At 38.5% G+C, this 23,359-nt stretch overlaps 1 protein-coding gene across 2 annotated transcripts in view; it reads right to left on the bottom strand.

The window, feature by feature from the left end:
- wry (weary) overlaps positions 1-23,359 on the bottom strand; it is a 565,654-nt gene that overhangs the window by 331,630 nt on the left and 210,665 nt on the right. For both annotated transcript variants that reach the window (XM_065232870.1, XM_065232868.1), the window contains exon 2: positions 15,085-17,800. In XM_065232870.1, the coding sequence (XP_065088942.1) occupies positions 15,085-17,520 (2,436 nt within the window). In that variant the 5' untranslated portion in view covers positions 17,521-17,800. The remainder of the gene's footprint in view (positions 1-15,084; positions 17,801-23,359) is intronic.

The following is a 23,359-nucleotide window of genomic DNA, read 5'->3' on the forward strand; positions in this document are numbered from 1 at the left end:
CGATAAAACCTATAAATTTACATGCTCGTGTAAATTTAAATCAACAAACATTGAGAAAGCTAATATGGCGGACAGACCGATAATTCGATCAGTTTTTTCTCCGCTCGGTTTGTTTTGTTTTGTGCGCTCAGTTTTGGTTATGTGGAACGATTTATCGTGCATACGCGCGTCCACAAATAGAAAATGGATGACAGACAAAATAGTGATTACAGCGGTTTTATACAGAGCACTTTTAGTTCGTGCAGAATATAAAAAATATGAATATGGAAAAATAGAAAAACATTCAAAAATGCGCTCGTGGTTCCTTTTTTCTCCTGACTGAGCGTTTTGATGCAGCGGTGGAAGTGTAGGGTATGTACTGTGCCGTAAAGGCGGGTTATTTCACGTGGGTGATAATTCCGTGTACTTGACAATCAGTTCGATTTTATGCAAATTCGTTCAAAAAGCCAAATGCGTGTAATTCTAAATGTCCTGTAGAATTACAAAGTGAGCCCATCTAAAGCTATCCATGTAAAATGCAAGAGACGTTTAATTTTACATGCATGTACATTTCGTGTAAATTTAAAACCCAATTTAATTTTACATGAATATGCATGCTCGTTTTATGTGCATGGAAATTCGTGTAAAATTACAAAATAATTTTAACTGTGTAGAACTTCTTTGCAATATTGTTTACGAGTTAGCGAGCAAGCTTGTTTTCCGCGAGAAGCCAGAGAGATGTCGTTACTGAGGTTATATGTTTTGAGATACTATGTTTTTCTAAGAGCTACGTCTGTTTGTCTGTGCTTTTAAGTATCGCAACGTTCCGTATCAAAAATCGTATCGTTTTGAAGCACAGCAGATACATTTATGAAAAGAAAACCCCGAATCTCATGAAATGATATTTTTTACGAATGTGATGGATGAGTTTCCGAATCTTCCGAGGGACCATCATGTGACCATGGGCGGTTCAAATGCTGATGGCACTTTATAAACAACTGTTCAAACACAATAGGAGCTGTTTAACAAAAAAAAAATCGGAGGAGCGAGTATTGATCACTTTTACGGATGTTCTGGATCTTAGTACTTTTGAAACACAGTAGTAAACTATTGAAAAAATTCGCGGAGCTTTAGAATGAGTTTCATGAATTGACCACCTTTACGGATGTTTTGGATCTTCCCCAGGACCAGTCTATGGTCCCCATATGGTCAAATTATGTTCGATAGTACCATATTTGCCTAGCCATAGTTCAACGGTAAACTTAAGTATTAACTTTTACGGTGATTTCATCTCAGATTAACCGTTTTCCGTTCATCCGGATTGTACCCGGGTTCGCGTGACCATAATGACCAAATGGCATCCAGATCCCTGGATTGGCAAAATGGAGCATGTAGATTGAGAATCTAAGTAAAGATGATCATTTTATAGCAACAACAATCTTGGGTCTAAAAAGGACCAGGGGTGAGAATGCAGCCCTTTTTTGAATACTGTCACTAAGTTAAAGGATATTTACTATGTACTGATTTGGTATCCCACCTGCATTTCTACGGAAATATTATTCCAAACAGAACACAAATTTATCTTTTTTAGCCCTCGTTCGTAGAGTGTAATAAGGAAATAACTTAAAGCTTACACAGAAAAAAATAAAGTATACAGAAACCATTTCATATATGCGGTGGGTAGTACCGTGCATCAACCACTTCTTCTCGGCAGTCCTTCAACCATTTGAGCTGATTTTCTGTAGATAATAGATAATTTATAGTTGACAATAATCACAAACAAAAAATCAGCGTAATTGGTTGAAGGAAAGCCTTCATAACATGCCATGTAACCTTCAGGGCGAAGCCAGCAAATGTAAGCAATGAAGCAGAAGGTAATCCATCTATTTGTAACCAGTAAATATTCCGCAGCGATGACCCCGATGGTAATTAGAGCCATGTACTCGCAAAAGATAAAAACTGTACAGGAAGGGAATCTGTACGCCTCCAAGGAAGCATACCATTATCAAGCCAAGTATCCATGCTGTAGAAGTCAAGTTCCGTGGTCCACGTTGCGTCACATTGTGGAACATCTCCTCTCCACGAGGAATTTTGTTATTATTTCCTATATAGAAGCATCATCCTTTGCCAACACCAATGCGATGCCATCCTCCTGATGCCACCCAGTAAAATGTGGATGTAATGTTATACCACACGTTGGGTTTTCGTATTTTCCCTACATTCTCCGCTGAATCGAAAACAACCACCCAAGGCAGGAATGGGTCGACGCATCACATCATCGCATAGCTCGGAAAGCTCGGAAAGCTTACTGGTATCGACCTAGGAGCGTCATCCGAACACAGAATCGAGTACATGCGATGACGCTATCGGTCCCACCACTAGCATAGATGTGAACTGACGCAGCTATAATCGGATAATATTTCGTCAACCCCGTTAGCTATTTGGCTTCATCGATGGTATATTTCAGTCCAAATCAACTTTCAATGATTTTGAGCATTTTAAATAACTATTTCGATCAAAATTATTAAGCATCTTGACTGAAAAGCTGATTTCAATCATGGATCTAAAGGAATATGTATAGACCACCATTAACGCAGCAAAAGTTGCCTTCTAAAAATGTAACAACGATTTCGATCGAAGGTTCCTGATTGAATACCGGAAATTTATCGACCGAAAAAGAAGGAAAAAAAACTCATTCCGTGTGAATGGGTCAACGAATGAGTGTGGCCAAACCTGCGAGGACGACGGTAATTTAATGGTGGCAAGGCTTTTCCTTCGCTTTCACTCTTTCCCATTGAGAACCTCTTTTTATCAATTGACACCGCATAAAAGGTAACAACGAACGGTGACGACGACCGACACTGGAGGATAAGGAACCTACGACGTGTGGATCGAAGAAATCTAATTTAGTTTTCCTTTTTTTTTCCTTTATTATCTGAACCCGAATGCGTTATTGGCACCGATTCGAATTTGGAATGGAACATCGAACGCCCGATGAAAAACTCACACAGTATTCGGAGGACATTTATAAGATGAAATTGAATTGAGCATGGTTGACTGTATCTATAGGAAGGGGATTATTTGATTAGAAGGTGTGGGATGCTGTCCATAAACTCCGAACATAGTTTATGAGAGAGTGTGAAAGCTCTCCCCCCTCCGCTAGCGACAGTCGTCGATACCAATAAAGACACAGAGTTTCGTCAACTCCGCTCAACTCCCCCCAGTGCACGTGGTTTATTGAAAAGGTATAAGTTTCATGGAACAACTAATCCAACTAATCGTTGCTTGACGATGACTTTGAAAGTATATTTATAAATAGTTGCGTAACGCCAAAAATGAATATTAAACACACGTTAATTCATGCTTGAGCAGCTCCAAGCCAACTGACGAATCGATCAGACTTTACGCTCTCCGATTGCAATAAAAATTTGCATAATTGTTCGCAATGGAAATTTACGCTGGCATCTGACTATTTCTACTCGGGCGTCATTTCTATAAATGACGTAAGGGAAATGGCTCTAATGTTGGCCCATGGATCTAAGATTGAGCCCAGATCTGCTATTTATCAATTTTATCTAGATGAACGAGTCATTGGGACGGTACTAATGGATATTTTTGATCGCTATTGAAAATTTACTCGATTGCTGAATTTATGTCTGGGGCCAAATTAGGGGCATTTAGGCCAACTTTACATCCATTTCCCCTATTCCACATTTTCCAGTAAATCATAGCACGAAAACGAGTAGCCTAATTTAAATGACGTCTAAGATAAAGTTTTAAGCAGGGCTTTGTATTTTCGAAGCTTTAAAATGAGCCCGAGTATTTTCTTTTCTCAGACAACGTGTTTAATCATTTCCATAACGCCTGTCTAGCCTAGTAACGCAAAACGACAATGAAAAAGAAGCCAAGCACGAAAGGTTAATTATGTATGGATATTCTCGTCTTGCTTTCAATGGAAATAACGTCGATGTTCGAGTTGAAACGAACACAGAAAAAAAATTAATATCACATCAAAGTGGATGCACTTCAATCGTGTCGAAAATATGGTGTTAAATTACTTGACAAAAGGACAAAATTTTCATTAATACAAGCATGCATGAACTGGCATTACGCTGCTTTTACTGCATTCGTTTATTGTTGTGGCCATAAAAATTATATGAGATTTTCGACCTGATTGAAGTGCAATGTAATGTAATGTAATATTAAAATTTATTTTTTTGATGTGAAGCCACAATTTGGTTTTCAATTCCTTCATCGACGCTCTGTCACCTGCTCTTTCAATTTATTTAATATGCGTTATGTCCCGTTTCATTATTTGTTTTTATAAATAAAGTAAATATCGGCTTAGAGGCGGTGTTTTCGTGTTGTCAGAGTTTTCTTTAAGTTATAAATTAGCGCGTAGCGGCGCCGGTGGTGTAATGGTAAGCGTCTGGGCTCAATCCCAGTCGGCGCCGCCGGGATGTTCTGTTGGTGCTCAGCACGGAAAACAAGACCGACGGAAAACAAATCAAGGGAAAAAAATATATAAGCGCAATAAAATGCAGCTGATTTCGAGCAAGGTTGCAAATACTCATTTCAGCTAAAATAATGTTTTTCGGAATAATAAAGCCAAAAGATGGCATGATGGCATGTTTTACTTGTAACTTACAAGAAGAGGTTACAAAGTATGCGTTTGAAACATAAAACCTGTAAATTTAGCTTTCTATGAGTCACAATCAGCGATTTGCTGATCGCTGAGTGAGTGAGTGAGTGAGTGAGTGAGTTTGTGAAAAATCGCTGATTGTGACTCTCATGAAGTGAAATAAACAGGTTTAATATGTCAAACACATTCTTTGCAACCTCTTCTTTTATCCTACAAATTCAAAATATGATCATGGCATCTAATTATTTCATAATTAAAAAAAAACATTGTTTTACCTGAAATGAGTATTTGCCACCTTGATTTCGAGTTGCCGATAAAAGCTGGTTAACACGTAGTTCAAATGGAAAGGTTGTCGAAGAAAAAGAGGCTGCCGACAATAGTCACACTCACCTAAGAAATTTGGACCGTTATAAGAACGTGTTCAAACAATTTTGTAGATAGGATAGAGAAGCAAGCAGGAAATAAATGTAAACAAACAAATGCCTTACATGTGTGAGTGACGCTGAGAACATGTCCAGGGCTGTCTTGCATCAACGTAGAGAGAGCAAAGTCAGTGATGAAAAATATTGTATTACTATCATCGTCGCACTCCAAACAGCGCATGACAAATTCTGTATGAAGAATGTCCTCTTTCATTAACGTCGTGAAAAAAACTAGCTCAGTACGTTCTCTCTCTCCCTTAGATCTGTCGGTTACTCGGAGAGGATTAAAAACTGCACGTTTAAGTCAGCCGTTCCGTATTGTTTGACAAAAAAAAATGATGATCGTTGGAAGCAACACAAAAAAAAAACTTAAAATGGGTACAAAACGGATTTGAACCACCAACGTTGAGATTACCACTGGTCTATCAACCAAGGTTGCAAATACTCATTTCAGCTAAAATAATGTTTTTCGGAATATTAAAACCAAAAGATGGTACGATGTACACAGTATGCGTTTGAAACATAAAACCTGTAAATTTTGCTTTCTATGAGTCACAATCAGCGATTTGCTGATCGGTGAGTCAGTGAGTGAGTGAGTGAGTGAGTGTTTGAAAAATAGCTGATTGTGACTCTCATGAAGTGAAATAAACAGGTTTAATATGTCAAACACATTCTTTGCAACCTCTTCTTGTATCTTACCTATTCAAAATATGATCATAGCATCTAATTATTTCATAATTAAAAAAACAACATTGTTTTAGCTGAAATGAGTATTTGCAACCTTGCTATCAAAGCTTAGGAGAAGGAAAACAAGGAGCGCTCATAGTGTGGTTACTAGTCTGCTCACATGCACGTTCGACGGTATTTGCTTTTATTTTTGGTTTTCGTCAAACGTCACTGACCATACTGACCGTTACCAACTCTGGATGAAAGGTCGGTTGATGTGCTCCATGAAAGACGAACTTATCAAAATCGAGCGCTCTTTCACTCGTCCGTTTTACCGAAGCTTGAAAAAAACAAGAATGAAGCAAAGGCAGAAAGAGAGGGAAAAAAAGATTGAATATGTGTTTGTAGACGCCGACTGAGGTCTAGGCGGAAAATACATAGGTGACACACAAGGAAGAAGTGTTAGTTTGTTTACTAAAATGAACTTTGCCCATTTTGTTATGGCAAGTTTTGCTATAAGAAATGCTCCTCGTGTTTATTAGCGAAATTCACATCGAATATTGATTAATTGCGAAGAAAAATCAATTTGGCACGGCATTTGTGACAAGCATACACATTCCGGTCGTATTAAAGAGGTAAAAAACTGTCCAAATCCACCCATATTTTTTTTGTTTTGAATTTCTGTAAGGCAAAATAGGGAACTTTTCGTGAACATTAATGGCAAAGAACTCACCAACACTGGGAGACCGTGAGCTCCTGCCCACCTGTCATAAAACCATCTCGGACTGAGGTATCTGAATGATGCGATGCAGCTTGACTTCAGCAGAAAAAGTCGCAGTCGCTTCATCACATCAATTTTGTCGATTAAAACCAATTTTGCGACTGGTTGAAGCTACAAAAAAAGTACCGTAAAACGGGGTATCTTTGATAATGCGGGTAACTTTGATATTATAATGTAAAGATTAAATTTCCTCGTTGCGCTTTTTCCAAATTAGAAACATTGGTTCCATATTGTAGCTTAGGGTATTTCCGTTGATATTGTATATAGTTTTTATATAGTATGTGTTACATATTTTACAAACATATTAAAAAACAATTTTCGTGTTTTTCGCCTGTTTGAAAAAGCACTCAAACCATCACTTATGAAATGTATTTTCGATATAGCCATCACAAATTCAATGTGGTATGCTTATGGCTAATGATGTTTTCTGATTATATACGCATTCTAAGTTTCATATTTAAAGAACTAAATTGTTTGAGTTTCAATCATGTTTTTCTACATTCATCGAGCATTATCAAAGTAACCCCTAATCAAAAAACTGAAGTTCGGTCACAAAACTAAAAAAATAGTACATATGCTTTAATTTTCTTTAAATATATTACTGGCTTACTGACTCTTGGATCTTCAGTACTTGTTTTAAAAATATAAAATTTGAAAAACATTCATTGCTGTCAATAATATTTAGAATATACTTTAAAAAAACTATCAATGTTACCCGTTTTACGGTACTTTAAAAAACACTTTTAATAAATCTAAATTTTGAAGATAAACTAATAAAACATTTAATTTAAAAAAGCGTATTGTTCAAACCCTTGTTTATTGAAAGATCACTAAATATGCATACTTAAAAAAATCGATTTTGGACACTTTATTTACATATTTGTAAGATTCACCTTTTTTTTTACATTTTAAAACATGTTATATGTTTTTTTTTGTAATTTTTTGAAAGACAATGATTTCTAGAATGGGAAAAACTGTTTTCTCCGCAAAAATAATAAAAAAATTAGCACAAAATCGAAGTATTTTATTGTTCTACGATTTCTGTGTCCATCAAGTAATATTTTTTTTACTGTGCCGATGGATGAAAGTTAAGCGAACTGTTTTCTCACCCCAGTGTGTCTGCGTTCAATTCCAGCCGAGGTTTTTGAGATTTTTCTGAGGCACTAACATCTCTGGTCACGTCTTCCTTCGGTCGCGAAGTAAAGCCGTTGGTGTCGAAAAGTTAATGGGGTCGATAGGATCCACCGATTGTCGTCGGTGAATGATAACCAATTAGCAATCGAAGCTAGTCAGTCATTGGCACTCGATTGTGGAACAGAAACCGACGATAAACGAATGGAAAAAAGTGTACATTTGAGAATTTCTGAAAAATTAGCATTTTTGATGAGCTTTTATATAAAAAAAAATTTAATGTATATGAGAAATTCAAAATAAAGTACAGTCAAGATTCCTATAGTATGGTTCACAGGGACCGCACTATAGGAACCGGCATTAACGAATACACGTAGCATATGGGATTAGAGCTAATTGGGGACAATTGGGTAGGGTAATTTGAAGAGATAACTTCCTGGTGTCTTCTAAAAAGTTATTAATCAGAAAATTTGCCACCTTTTGAGAACATTTAATATCCGGAAAAACACGAGTCTGATTTTCCGAAAGACCCGACAAAATCCGTAAAAGTGGTCAATTCATGAAACTAATCCTAGAGCTCCGTGGTCCGTGGTTTCCATATTCGCTCATAGACGTTTTATCAGAATAAATTTTGAGTTGTGACCTGAATATGGACCCAAAGGACCACCTGATGGTCCACCGGAAGATTCGGAACATCCGTAAAAGTGGTAAATTCATGAACTTGAAGATTTTTCGAAATCACTCCTAGACATCTTATCAGAATGAATTCGAAGTTGTGACTGGAATATGGACACTGGAGACCACGGTCTAGAATCTGTTTCATGAATTGACCACTTTTAAGGATGTTCCCTCGCATAGTCTTCAGAGTCCATATTCGATTCAAAACTCGGAATTCATTCTTATAAGACGCCTATGAGTGGTTTAAACAAAACAATGGAGATCTAGGATCGGTTTCATAAATAGAAATTTGTTTTGGATGTTCCGGATGACCATCGCATTTTTCCAAGAGTCCATATTGCATTCGAAACGCTCTCTCTCTCTCTCTCTCTCTTTTTTCTCTCTCTCTCTCTCTCTCTCTCTCTCTCTCTCTCTCTCTCTCTCACTCTCTCTCTTTCTTCCTGCCTACCTTCCTCCCACGCTACCGGAATTCACGGCAGGTTCTAATAATGTAGTCTGGTCCCATTTCTCTTCAGGTGTGGGTTAGTGTTTGCCTGAGGCTTGCTGTTCTTGGGTGGCGTTTAGAACAGGCCCTTGCCTTCATTAACCGCCATATTCAGTTACGGGTGCTCAATACAAAATTATTTCAGTGCCATCCACCGCTCTTGTGACACCATCGCGACTACTTTGCGTCGTCCGGTTGATCAGGTCCCCTTCTCTAATATTCATTTCCGTTTTTTGATGAATAAACATTATGTTTTTAATAAAAAATAATGAATCCGTAGAAAAACAACACAACTCCGCCTGTAATCTTCCTTTACGATCCATGCCGTAAAGTCACTGATCCCATGTTCCTGTACCATTTTCCTTATTGAACGCACTGAATTCACCCGAATCGCACTGAATCGAGCGATAACCCTCGGAACCCGAACTAACCTCGGACGACCTGTGGCCACCTTCACGGATAGTTGTCCTTTCTTTTCTCGGTCTAAAACCTGTTTGACGGTCCGCCGGGACACTCCCACGGCGATTGAAATGTCTTTTTGCGACATTTGCGCATGGGACACAGCTTACTACGGTATGAGCTACCTATAGGTTACGAAAGTCTTGCTCACATGCAAATTTTAAGCCACGTCTCGAACTGAGGCGTTCGGTTTCTGTTTAAAGGCCCCAACCCCCAACCAAGCGTGACGGCTTTTTTTCGGATCTTCGTTTCCGACCAACAATCAGAAGTTCTTCAAACCGGTTTTATACTACCAGACATCGTGGAATTCACGATTCTCAACTTTTTTCTGATCTTACGATGCGACAAATCCTTTTTTTCAAAGTACACAGCTAAAAAAAAGTAGTGTAAATTTCCGTTACTATGATGCACATAAATGGAGCGTCATAAATCATACAAATTTACATTATAAATCGTGTAAATTTATGAGACATGTCATGCAATATTCCATATATTGTATGCAACTTTCCACCTTTGTTTGCAACATTTCTTGCAAGCTACTAGTTTACGCGAAAAGGAAGTTTACATGCATGAATGTTTGCATGCATGGATGTTTACAGCACCAGTAAAATTCAGATTTTTTTAGTGTGTATTCGGGCAAAACTTTTTCACGCACGCACTGTTCTTTCGTCGCCATTTTGAAAACTTTTGCGCACCTGATTAAATCAACTCAAAGAGTTTAAAAAATACACATTAAACTGTGTCTTCGCAAAATTCTAATTAATTTTATTCAACGTATCAAAAGTTAGAGCAATTTGAGTGTGTGTGGATTTTAAACGGTACACCCTTTACGTGTGCAAAAATTACATGAAAAGACTTGTAAACAAGATGATTAAAAATATGTTCAAAATTTGATGTTTCACGAATCTTGTCAATTTTCAAGCAGAGATAGAAATTCTCACTATCTGCACGATAAGCATTTCGCTCAAGCTACTTTCCCGTGAGTTGTGAACCGTTCACATTTTCATGTCTCGTTTTGCACCGATAATTCATTATCCTCTCTCATACATAATCCGAAAATATCTCTCTTCAGAAACCAACGAAAATACTTTTTCATCACCCATTTGGCTCTGAAAACTACCAAGAGCGAAAAAAAAAATACCACCCCAAATTGTTCGTTTTCACCCCAGTTGAGGCTTGAGAATTCGCCGTCTCTTTTCCCGACCAACCATTTCGTTAATTTTCTTTAATTTTCTATACATCGATCTTCAAAGCCATTCATAATAAAAATCGATAGCGATCGTCACCATTTCATGAATAATTGTAAAGATGCTAAAAGTCTAATCGTGAATCGTTTATAAAGATCTTTCTCAAAATATTGCTACCAATCGTTACCAATGTTAAAATATCGATTGTGTTGCCAGATCAAAATATCGATTTCTGTTGTAAAATCAAAATATCGATACACAACTGCTGATTTTATTTGTGATTTTTTAACTGCATAATTTCTAGTTTCGATCCCATGCCATATGGGGTGTACTGCTTTCGTTGTTGGTTGCTAATCCTTGGGTCCACGGCTGCTGCTGATGAGCTTATCAACGACAGGCAAACACACTCTAGTATGTGATGTATTGAAATTTCTGTAAATCTTTTCATACATGAACCCAATATTTATTTGTCATAACCATCAACCAGTCAGCCATATAGGTGTAATAGAGGTCAAAAAGGTATCAGTTTTCCTCATTGGGTTCCAAATGCCGAGAATCCCACCACGCATGCTATCACGGGTTATTAAATATATATATAGACATAAACTTGAAGAACTACAATGATAAACATTTGCTGCATCGTGGCTATCGGTCTTCTCGTTCATTTACCGGTAGATTGCTTCTTCCGATGAAATGCCGAATATGTCGATAAATAATATAAACATTGCCATCTGTCACCTGGTGTGTCTTGAACTCTCTTTAACCAGCGATGCAAATCGATAACAAGGAGATTATAAATGTGCATCGATGACAATCTTTGTTGTTCTTAGTCAAAGTTCAAAGTTATGATGACATCAGTATTTAAATATTTATTGATGAATATTTGTAAAGAATACTAAAGTCTATGTGACATATCGAAATTAAAAGAAATTTAGTATGGCACCTTTATAGATTACTATCAAATGACCGATGAAGAAATAATCTTAAATGTAAGTATCGATTAATAAAGATTTTTAAATGTGTACATCGAAATCATAGAAAATTTAAAGTAAAGAATTGCCGACATAAACCTTTATTTCTATATTAAGAACTTTGAAGAAGTTTCACGAACGGTTGGTCGGGTTGTTCTTGCGCTGATTAAATAGTTAACGGAGTGTGACGTCATACTGTGTTATCCATTTAAACAGCGGCAGAACCAAAGGGACAACGATTTCACATAGCCTACCCTGTTTGCATTTCATTGGTTTCAACCAGTCCGTCAGATTTTTTTTTATTTCCCTTTTATACCTTCTGTCAAATCATAAGGATCATCCATAAATGACGTTGCAATTTTCTAACAGATTTTAGACCTTCCCCTCCCCCTTCGTGGCGATTTTTCTATACCTTATGCATGGTCCGTTACAAATGTTGAATCCCCCTCTCCATTGCTCTTCAGATTCTACGTAATTTATGGATGTGCCCTAACTGTTGTTTTGGTTCTTAATTTCGGATCATCGTTTGCGTGCGGAAAGTGAATTTTCAGGTGTATGAAAGAAGTGAAAAATCATTATCGGAATCAGGAGTTCACTGAAAAAGAAACGATTTATCTGCCGCTCATGCTCTCCGAAAAAAATTAATCGCTGTTGCTTTTCTCGCGAAAACTGCTGTGAGCGTATAATATTCTCTCCCTTCTCACATTCTCATCTATTTCTCCTAGCAGGTGAAACATTACGTTTCTCAAGTAGGCGAAAATTTCGATCTCTGTTTTCAAGGTCCATGGTTTAAATATTCCAAAAGTTTACATTTTTTATTTGTGGAAAAATTGCCATCTGGCAGCTACCGTAGAGTTCTACCGCAGCTATCAATGTTCTACCGCCAGTGTGAAGAAACATAGTGCGCATTGACATATTTGAAGTATTTTTGAGGGTTTTTAATTATTGATTATTTGAAAGCTGCGGTGGAACTTCTTTTTATTTGAATTAATTCGTAAAACGGGAACAAATCTCTGGAAGAGTAAAATATAAATAAAGAGGATATACTTTTTGATATTATTGAATTTTACACTTTTTTTCGAATTTTTACTCAAAAATATTTTTAAAAAAAATACCGTAGGGTAGACGTACCAGTTATGGCTATACGTTCCCATTATGGTATGTTCCAATTATGGCCTATGGAATTCCATAAACCATTAAAGGTCGAGTTCTACAAAATTATGAAGTTTGATGTGTTGCAATACGGATTTTAGCTCTTGTCTACAACTTACCACATCCACGAAGGCACCGCAACATTTCTAAGGGCACTAAAACATGCCCGGGAGGGCTTGTGTGACCGTGGACTGTCAGCAAGGCCATTACCAGCCGAGCTTTGTTAAATCATGAAGTTTCATATGTGGCACGATGGGTTTTAATTCATTTTGAGAATTGGCCTCTTCCCCGGGTGCACCGGAACATGTAAGGGAGGGCTAGTGTGACCGTGGACTGTCTATAAGTTGATTACCGGCCATTTTTTGAAAAATCATGAAGTTTGATATGTCGCACGACTTGTTTAGGTTCTTGTCGATAATTGACAACTTCCTCGGGGGCACCGGATCATACCCAAGAGGGTTACCCAAGTAACCATAGGGAAGTTATTTCGCCTTTTTGACTATATGCAGGCCTCATCAGAACTTACAAACACTCGTTTAGTCGTTTTTCAGCTGTATATAGCCAGTGTGGTAGTGTGACCGTTTACTGTCAATACCTTGCCTTTACCGGACAAGTTTTGTAAAATAACGAAGTTTAATATGTCGCACGACGGGTTTTGGTCCTGTTGAGAATTGGCCACTTCCTCTGGAACACCGGGACATTTTCGGGATTCCCAGTGTGATCATGGACCATCGGTATAGCCATAATTGGTCCATTAAGATAATTTTATTGCGTAAATATTATGTTCACTGTGTGTATAATTATTTCAGAACAGTAAAGCCGAATGCCGACGCAGAGTGGCCCCAATGGAAACCGGAATAACTCCGGTACCATGTATTGATCCAAATTTTTTGAGAAAACTTCAAAAAATCAAATCTCACGTATGACCATGATCACCAAGATCAACAACCTCCAGAATAGAAAGAGCTAAAGAACAGGCCATCTTTTCATTGGCCATGGTTAAGGTTCGAAGGGCGTCGAAGCATTTTTGTAGAAGGCTTAATAAACGTAGGATCAAGAGCATGTTTTCATTGCGTCGACAGTAGCAAATGTAAAAAAAAATCATGTTATCAGTATCAATCGATGTCCCAGCTATTACACTATATACCGTATGCGTGATAATGTTTGCACCATTGAGCAATATGAAACAGCAAAACAAGGTTATCTTCCATTTAATTCCACTTAATAAATTTTGGTATCCATGACAGATACGCATTTTGACTACAATGTGCAGTCTTCATCAGTGTCATTTCCACTAAAGAACTTATCAAAATCTAACCCCCTTAAGTACTCATCTCCTAGGTAAAAAAGTCAAGATCACAGGTATAAAAATGAAACTACAATGTGTTGAATCGGAACCAAAAATTTAAGTAAACTAAAGGAGAAAAATCTATGCAACTCTCTAATAAGGAAAATCCCAAACGCTTGGTAGCCATCATAATGATGTCATAATGTCAAAATTGAAAAAAAATTCGTTTACGAGCATTTTTTTATTTATTTAAAGGGGGATGTTTCTCAGGGTTTTAAACTATGTTAATCATCGATCGCTGCAATTACGGCCTCCACACGCTTCCGGAATGCACAGCAGGTTCTAATAATGTAGTCTGGATGGATTCAAAAACTTGAATAGATTCTCCACAAAATGCAACTTGTTGTGCAGAAAAAGATTGAAAAATTATGTGTTTAGAGCTAACTGAATTTTGAAATCTTTGCAAATTTAGACGTTCGGCACGCAAAGATTAAAGCAAAAAAACAACATCTTAAATTTGAAAATCAATCAATCAACGAACCAGTTGTCACCCACTAGTTTCATACGAACATAGATGCGCGCTCAAATAACATTGCAAGTTTTATTGAGGTTTTAAAGCACACTACAAGTCTCAATCATGGTCTACAGAACCCTCATAAAACCTACATTGTTACCTGAGCGTTAATTGGGCATCCAAACTCGTGTGATGCCACAATCGAACGGGTTCTGTAATATCGAACAAAACGAGAATTTGATACGAGAGTTGATTATAAATTGTTTTGTAGATATTAATTGCAGTATGTTTTTCATGAAGATCTACCACATTGTCATAAATATTGTCATTAAAGCGCAGTTCTTTAATGAAAACATGATTCAGCTTAATACTACACAAGATCATAACCAAAAGTATGCCTCTCTCCTCAATACCCCGCCCTTTTGGACCATTATTCAACCGGCAACAGCATGGTCATATTTTATACAACCGTAAGTTACAAGCAAAATGCATTTAGCCACAACTATGTCACTCCCGGGTGACAAAGTGCTATAATTTTTAGTACCCTTCAATTCCACCCCAACAGCCCGCTGAAGCCCCGTGACGGTCGGTGGTGACGTCACGTTGCACTGGAATCTGTGCCAAATGCAAAATGCCTTTGATATTCGGTCTCCATCAGCCATTCTCCATTGTGCTAATTTACAACAACGGGTTCATGCCTATATTTTACGAGCTTTTAGGGTCTACTCACCGTAATGGGCAGATTCAGATCGTGGGTCTCGTTGCCCCGCCAGATGGTCGAGTCCGGCGAGACGGCCTGGATGTCGCAATCCAGTGTGTTAATTTTCTCCTGCAGTCGGGACAGCGGTGTAATGACCGGCCTTGTAATTAAATTTTCACCAAGCCGAGAAGTCGATGGTTGCGGTTTACGTTGCTGCTGAGGGTTGGCAGCTCCAGAAGTGATGGCAGGTGTAATGCGAGCCTTGCTGTTGATTTTGGTTAGCTTGGAGGTGGCAGCGATGATGGCGGAGGCAGCTGCACCGAGGGTTTTTATCTTCTTCTGCTGGTCCTGAGGGTGGAGTGGGCGGTTGACGGATGTGTTTTCAAGGGGGGTTTGGGAGACGACGGATTGTTGTGGTTTGCCGGTGGGTGGGTGTGACTCCTCACGCGGAATAAAGTTTGTCTTCAGTAGTTGCTTTTTGATGTTGGATTCCGAACGAATAGGTTCGCTTGTGGGAGTGACAGATTTCGGTGGTAGCTTTTTGGTGGTTACTGTTGATTGAGCAGCCGGTCGGGAGAGGGTTTTGGCGGTTAGGATGTCCTTTTCTGAAACTATGGCGGTGGTTTTCTTCGGCACGACCGGAGAATTGCGGCTCGGATGACGATGGTCGCTGTCGTTCATCATTTGGTGGTGTAGCTCGCTGTAGAGCTCCTTGCTATTGTAAAATTTGGTAGTGGAAAATTCCGGTTTGTCCTTCTTGTTGGCATCCTTGGGGTCGTGCGGAGGGCCACTGTTGTCGGTGTTGAATTTCGTATTGGCAAAATCTATCTTTTTCAGTGGAGCGACGGAATCGAAGACGTTGAGCTTGGCCGTGGTGGGATCATTTTTCTTGACACGTCTCTGAATGAACAAATTACCGTAATTGCCTTTGACAATGTCACTGCCACTGACGGCAATCGGGACCTCTTCCTGCGATGTGTGGGTGGTAGTGCCGGAGATCGGTGTCAGGGTCGGTACGGCTTGCGTGGTTAACTGTTGCGACGATGAAAATGTCACGGAGGAGATGGCAATCGTAATAACTTCATCGTCCTTCTTCTTTGGAGTGGGTTCTTCCTCCTCTGGCAAGTCGAAAGTTTTGTAACCTTTGAAATTCTCCTCAATCCTGCTAATTACTTCGTCGTTTTCCTCCAGCTTCTCGGTTATGTTGTCGATGGAGGATTTTCCCTCGTCGCTGGTAGAAGTTTCTGAGGTATCATCGATTAGTTCGATCTCAATCTTGGTAGTGGAAATGTCACCGTTATCCTGTCCTTTTTTGTCACCCTCATTTCGATCCTCATCGGAGCCATCAGTCCTGCTGTCAATTACTGGCAAAACTTCCGATGGTTTCATGATGGTTGATTCGAAAAGTTTCTCATTATCGTCGTTTCGCAGGATTGCTTTCTCTCGCAATAATTTCTCCTGCGTTTCCACCTCCCTCTGGATGACATTTCCGCCGGCAACCGAAGGTTTGAAGTCCTCCAGCTTTGAAGGATAAAAATCGTCAATATTAATCTTGCTCGGGTAAACCGACTTGGAAGCGACGACGTCAGCTGGCATCAGCATATTCTCATTATCACTTTCATGCAATCCATTATCGAATTCATCGGTTGTGATTTCGGCTATCTTGATTCGATAGAGTCCATTCTTCTTCTCAACGCGTATTTCATTCGAAAGATGCTGTTCTTCACCGGAGTCATCCATATTAATGGGCTTTTCGTTGGTAAGTTTGGTATTGATGGTAACCACGGAATCGCTCGTCTGTTCCTGAGATGGCCCTTCGTCTCCTGTATTTTCCACATGGTCAGATTCCCTGATGAGAGTAGTAGATATCGACTCTACGGTAGTAGCTGTTGCAGTAGATGCCACGTCGCCCAACGACTCACTGGAGAAATTTACTTGAGTAGTGGAGGCACTTTCTGCGCTCTGCTGGGTAGCATTTTCTGGTTGGGTTGCATTCATCAGCACCGGCTCATCACTGGACCGCTCTGTCCCGGTACCCACTTCAACCGTGAATGAGCGTATTCCGAAGCTTATAACCGGAGTCTCACTTTCCAGCTCAATGTCTCCCTTCTTCTCGATTTCACCCTCCTCCGCCAAACTGGCAGCACTACTACCCAGTTCCACCGCAAAACCAGTCGTCAATCCTTCTACCATCTCTGTTGGACCACTTGTGACAACGACACTTGTCGACTCTCCAAGCACAGTGGAGGACGGAATTTCCGACACCTCTGGTTCCATTTTTCCGCTAGTGCTAACCGACATTACCGTAGCGTAGGTATCTTCTTCACTTGCACTGACACTGACGCCACCCTCAGCGATGACGCCAACGGTTGCAGTTTCCATCGTGGTAGACACATCCGAATAAACACCCACCACGCAAATCACTAGACACAGCCACCCAACACTACGCCTCTTCACGCTCGCCATTTTCCCAGTTGCTTATGATTTGTTTCTTCACACTCAAACACTTCAGTTATCTCTCAACCAAATTTTCCTTGACAACCACTTTATTCTACTCGCCAAAAAAAAAAGACAGGAAATTCAATTTTGCCAAAATATTTTCCTTTTTCTGCACTGTTTTTTCGGTGCGTTTCTTTTCACTTCAGTGCACACGGCTTGAAGATTATGCTCGAAATGGGCCTCATCTGGGTCAGCAGCACTTGATTATTCGGGCCACGATTCTGCGAAGGACCGTCGGTAGAATGATCTGAAAGAAGTGGGAAAAAGAAAATGTTAGTTTTTTTTTTCTTTTGCCAAACTAAGGAGATGAAATGAAACGGTAGGATCTTAATTAAAAAATGAAACTAATTATCTTGGCAACTGCAGCAGTTGATGGAGCTGTTTTTACGAAGGAAATGCCAGAATGACGATGTTCTAAATAGATTGTTTGCATGTAGCTCATTGAAATTTTTATCTTTTAATAAGTAATATTGCCTAATCATTGTCATCTTCTATAATATGCTATTGATGTTTGCACGTTTGTGCCTGATTTTATGAGAGTTTTTGTACTGTTAGTAACCCAAAAATATTATTGCAGATTAGGAATGTGTGATAAATTTCCTATAACAATTGATCACGTATTTATAATATGAATAGATCAAAATTATTTGGTGGGTGACTATGTTGCATGATGATGATGATTGTCCCACCTCTTACCTCATACAACGGTTTGAGCTGGACGATTTATCTTTAAGATAATTAAATATGACATTTTAACCATGACGATTTTACTTTCAATTTTTATCAGTACAAGTACAAAAACTGTGAATCCAAAACTGGCAAATCCGTTCTAGCGCCACGTAGAATGTGTCTATTGTTTCAAAACGAAAAAAGGAATTTTATAGATGTAGATCTACACCTTAATATCAAAGAAGAAAAAAAGCATTCATAAATGACTCCCCACAGTGCACGTGACGGTTCAAACGAACTCACTAATGCTTATCAAATTTTCCACCTCAAAGGATACCCGGGGGATGATAATTCACTTCTTATTGCCCGACTTTCCGTGTACTTTTCGCGCACTGTTCACAAGCACAGCCAAACGTACATATTTCCACCCCCATCGTGATGATGGACTATACGCACCTCACCTGGACCCAGTGTGTCCTTAATTTCCTCCATAAATTTGCCGGTCCTGTCTTCCTGGACGCTCCTCATTCGCATCAACACAGTTGGTGGGATTAATGTGAAGCTGCTGTGCTTGGGTAAATCTCCTTCGCCTGAAAGATGGCACAGACTAAACCATAGAGGGAACGTAGCACATCTGAGCCAAACATGCCCGATCGGCCGACCGACCGACCGACGACCGGACGCTGTGACTACGTCGCGATGCTGGGGGATAGTACACAGCAAGCTAGCATTCCCAGCAACTTTTCAAAGACCGGTGTTGTCTATTTTTCTGTCTCTCTCTTCGTACGCGACGTTCCTTGAGTGGGTGGCACGCATTAAGTTTTTCAATGGCGTAAGTAGGTTTGAAAGGAACAAGAACACATACGTTTTGTGAGGAGTATACTTGACTTTTTGTACAGAAGTCCAATCCAAGGTATAGGTTTGCCATTTTAAATCGCATGTTTGATAAAAAATTAACATTTTTTAATTATGAAAAGCATCAGAACAGTTTGGCTCTATTTATTGAAATAAAACATAATGTTTTAGTCAAATCCAATTATCTCAAATACATCTCACTATACTTCTGAGATATTTTAAGGGATCATAGTAAATTTATTTATATAAGTTACAGAATCAATATACCCTATTCCTGATCTGTCGAGTGTTATAGATAGCATCAGGAATGTACAACAACAACAACAACAAATATCAGCCTCGTTAGCCGCATTGGATCAGTTGCCATAAGCCACGAGCGCATGGTTTGCCCACCGTCATCAGATTCCACGAAAGCAAGTAACCGCCGACCTAAGACTCACCGCATCAGCAGCCAGCCACCGGACGACGCGATCCTGTTTCAAAGTGTCATCACTAGGGACCGTTAACAAAGTTAGGCCTCTGTACGTAAAAAGTATTTGGAATAAAGTCAGTCTTAGTTAGACGTTTAACGTGAAGAGTACTAGATAGTTTTTTTTTAAAAAAGCAATCCTGAAGCTCCCCAACGTAATTTATATAACAGCAAATCCATAGGAAAAAAATAAAGTGAGTCTCAGAATTTCATGAAAATTGGTATAGTTCTTCCTTATTAAAAAATATTAAACTCGTATGTTTTTTTTTTATTCCGCCATTAGGGTGACCATTTCCGTGTTAGGGTGGTCCGAAAAATCTATTTTTTTTTTCAAAAATGCCTAATTAAGAAAAATCATAACTTCTGAACCTCTTGATCAGATGAAAGATGTTTTAACTTAATTTTAAGAAAAATTATGAAACACGCAGAGATATTTGATTTTGTATGAAAAAAATACGTTACAAATGTTTTTTCGTGATTTTCACTGCGAAGGTCTTCAACAACTTCTTGTTTTAGTATTTTTAATTGTAAGATCATTTAATTTTACATAACATATCAAAAAATTAGCGATGTCGGAGAAGTAGTTTTGGAGATACAATTTTAAAATAAAAAATCATTGTTCCGCAATATATACACCACAAGTGCATGGAAACGATGAAGACGAAAGGTAGTTCACAATGCGCCTCCATCGAGTCACACCAGCTGTGACTAACGAAATCTATGAGTAACTTACAAGCTGGGTGCAACATGTTAGTTTAAGTACGAACTGAATGTTGCACCCAGCTTGAATGTTACTAAGTAGTAATGAAAATGCCGCTTTTTAGATCACACGTGCATATGGCCTGCCAGACGAGATATTTTTTCAGGAACTTCGATAGTTTGATGAGTTTGAAAATTCAAGCCACCTTCTCTTTTCCTGATGCGGTATAAAACTCCTATTATGGAAGCTGCTTAAAATCCACCTTCACATAAGTTTCGTCGTCGAACTTTGTGAGCAGATTCGTATACAGCTTTCGGGACCTCTGCTTTGCCGACGTGTTTTGTTTGTAATCTCGGTTTGCCACCTTCACCTTCTTAAACGTCGACAACCCGTTTCTTGGCTCGCTGCACAGTAGTATGGGAGACATTGAGCTTGCCAGCGACATGCCGGATGGAGAGGTTAGGATTCCGCTTATATTGCACCGCCCCTTCTTCGTCGTCTCTGCCACGTTCGGATGATGATTGGCGTGTGAGAAAGTGGGATTCTCTTGATGCGGGAGCAAAATTTTGACACGCTGCTCCTCTTGCTTGAACGTCATTTTGAAAAGTGGAGAGCAAACAGTTAAAACTCATCATAGCAACCATTGTATATACACTCAACTTCCAAATGCAGCATTTCAGGATTTTTATGCATTTTTAACAGAAATACACCAATTTTTGACCAAGTTTTGCGCGCTGCAGACTTTATTGTCGACTCCAGAGCCTAAAACTTCGATATTCAGCACGAGGCAATAATTTTCCACCAATCTGTGTATAAAAACCAACACAGCACGTTCTACAGTGCTATATTTGTGTAATATGAAATGAATAATTTTGCATTTGATCCTCAAAATCATCCTCACCAAGATAAAGACGAATAATAATATTGACAACAACAGAGGCGATAATGAACATCCAGCCACGAATGAAGACAAACAAAATTTAATGTTGACTTCGATACTCAAAGGTTGCCTTGATCAAGAGAATGTGTTTATTTCAACATTCAGATTCATGCAGGTAGTTGGTTTATCTGTTAAGGTTGTCTTCATTTTCAGCTAAGTTGTGTGTAGAAGGCATGATTTTTATCAGCATTGGTCCTAACTGATCCAAGAAACTTTACAGCAGACGTCAACTCAATTGGATACAATCCCCCAGCGGTGTTATTTTTTCTGCTAGATTAAATTCCTGACCCATTGTGCATTGTTGACGTCACCTTCACATCTTGCGTAAGAACTGATGATGAAGAAAGAGACAGTGTTTTTTTTTCGGTTGATCCAGATAACATACCCACATGCTTTCGTAATCAAAATAAAAGCCAAATAGTTCATCCCAATTAAAACTTTCAGCTTTAGAAGCCAAATTTTCCAGCATACACATAGATTTTTTTTTTGCCGTGGTGAGCACTACTGAGCAGCTCGGCAGTTTTATTTTACTGGATCTCAGTGAAAAACTTCACGCTTAAAAAGTACCCAAAATCAATATGGTCCATATTTTATGTAAATACCCGTGTTTTTTTAAAGTAAGAAGTGAGACGGGTAAGCGTCTATTATTGCCAGATCAGCTATAATTACACAGAGAACCAATAGGCGTTGCTTGGGACTAACAATCATCCTCAATGTGTGAAAACTGCCCAAGTAACAAATCTACAGCCACTTGGCTATATTCAAAATTTATAAAGGTTTCATTGCAGCTGCAACCATGCAACCATACAATGCTAGTCATGGAACATTCTTATAGCTATCTACAAAACCCCTATAAAGCTTATAAAAAAAAACGATTGATGCTTATGCTATTTTCACTTATGAAAGGTTTTATGACTGCCTTGAAGTATAAAAAAAAAACAATATGAATTTCCCTTATAAAACCCAAAAATAAATCCTTATATAGGTATATAAGTAAGCGCAATAAAACTAGTTGGCCATGAAACAGTTATTTTAAAACAATTATAAGCATTCAGTTGCAACTTGTCAGAAGTGTAAATGGGTGGTTTATTTTAACAACATAGAAAAGAAACAAAACTTTCCGCTACTTCCAAGCGGAGCGCAAAGAGAATCAACTAAATTGTAAGCATGAGCCCGTTTATTTGCTACAGTCAGCCGCAAACCTTCGTGAATAACTCCAACCAAGAAAAAAATGCCACTGCATTTTCTGCGAATGTCACATAGGAAGCTGTAAAGAGTGTGCCTCCTCGCCATTCTGAACCATCTTCACTTCGAATGGACACATTGCTACACCAAAAATGACTCACGAAGCGGAAATATATAATTATCTGTAGTCGGAGGATGAAACTTACACTAACTTGCGTCTCTTATCAGATTTACAGTCGTGGATGGACAAAACACTTCAACAATCAGCATTGAAGACTTTCTTTCCTTTTTTTCATACTCGCTTATCGGACATTCTGTCACGCGATCCTAGACCATTGATTAAAACTACCCTAGCAGTGGACCTTTATAGAACTTGTGAATGGATAATACGTGGAATGGTGACAGTTTTAGGACAACAAAGTTGAAATCACGCATAACTTTTCATAAAGGTTAATGTACCATTCAAAACTTTTCCAAATGTTTGTAAAATTCATCGGTTGCACCCGTAGAATAGGAATATTCATTTGCTCTCAAATAAAAAAATGAATTGCTTTTTTAAAAATTAAAATAGTGCTCGAAATAAAATCAAAAATCATGCATTATGCTTTTCTGTTCTGATGTAAGCATTGGACATTTTTAAGAAATTGCACTTGGTGTTTTTCTTGCCTGCTGTCCTCTATCGCCATATTGTCATTATTAAAATGCCATAAGCCTTGCAACAAAATTCAAGAAATTTCTATAAAATAATGGCAAAATTAGAGATCCGAAATAATTTCCAGTGTACATTGGTATGAATTTATTTATTGAGATCTACTTTCTCTAAAATTAAGATGATTCCATCAAATTCATTTGATACCTGAAACAATCTTTTTTGTGAACTTGAATTAGTTTTGAGGTGCATTTATTTAACGCTCATATTATCCTAATATACACGATAAAATTTAAAACGCATATGTTTTGGAACTTCTTAAAAGTCATATATTTTCTT

The sequence above is a fragment of the Ochlerotatus camptorhynchus genome, unplaced genomic scaffold, assembly GCF_037179485.1.
Source record: "Ochlerotatus camptorhynchus isolate MF236.1 unplaced genomic scaffold, CSIRO-AGI_Acam_v1.1 ptg000379l, whole genome shotgun sequence".
Lineage (NCBI taxonomy): Eukaryota > Metazoa > Arthropoda > Insecta > Diptera > Culicidae > Ochlerotatus > Ochlerotatus camptorhynchus.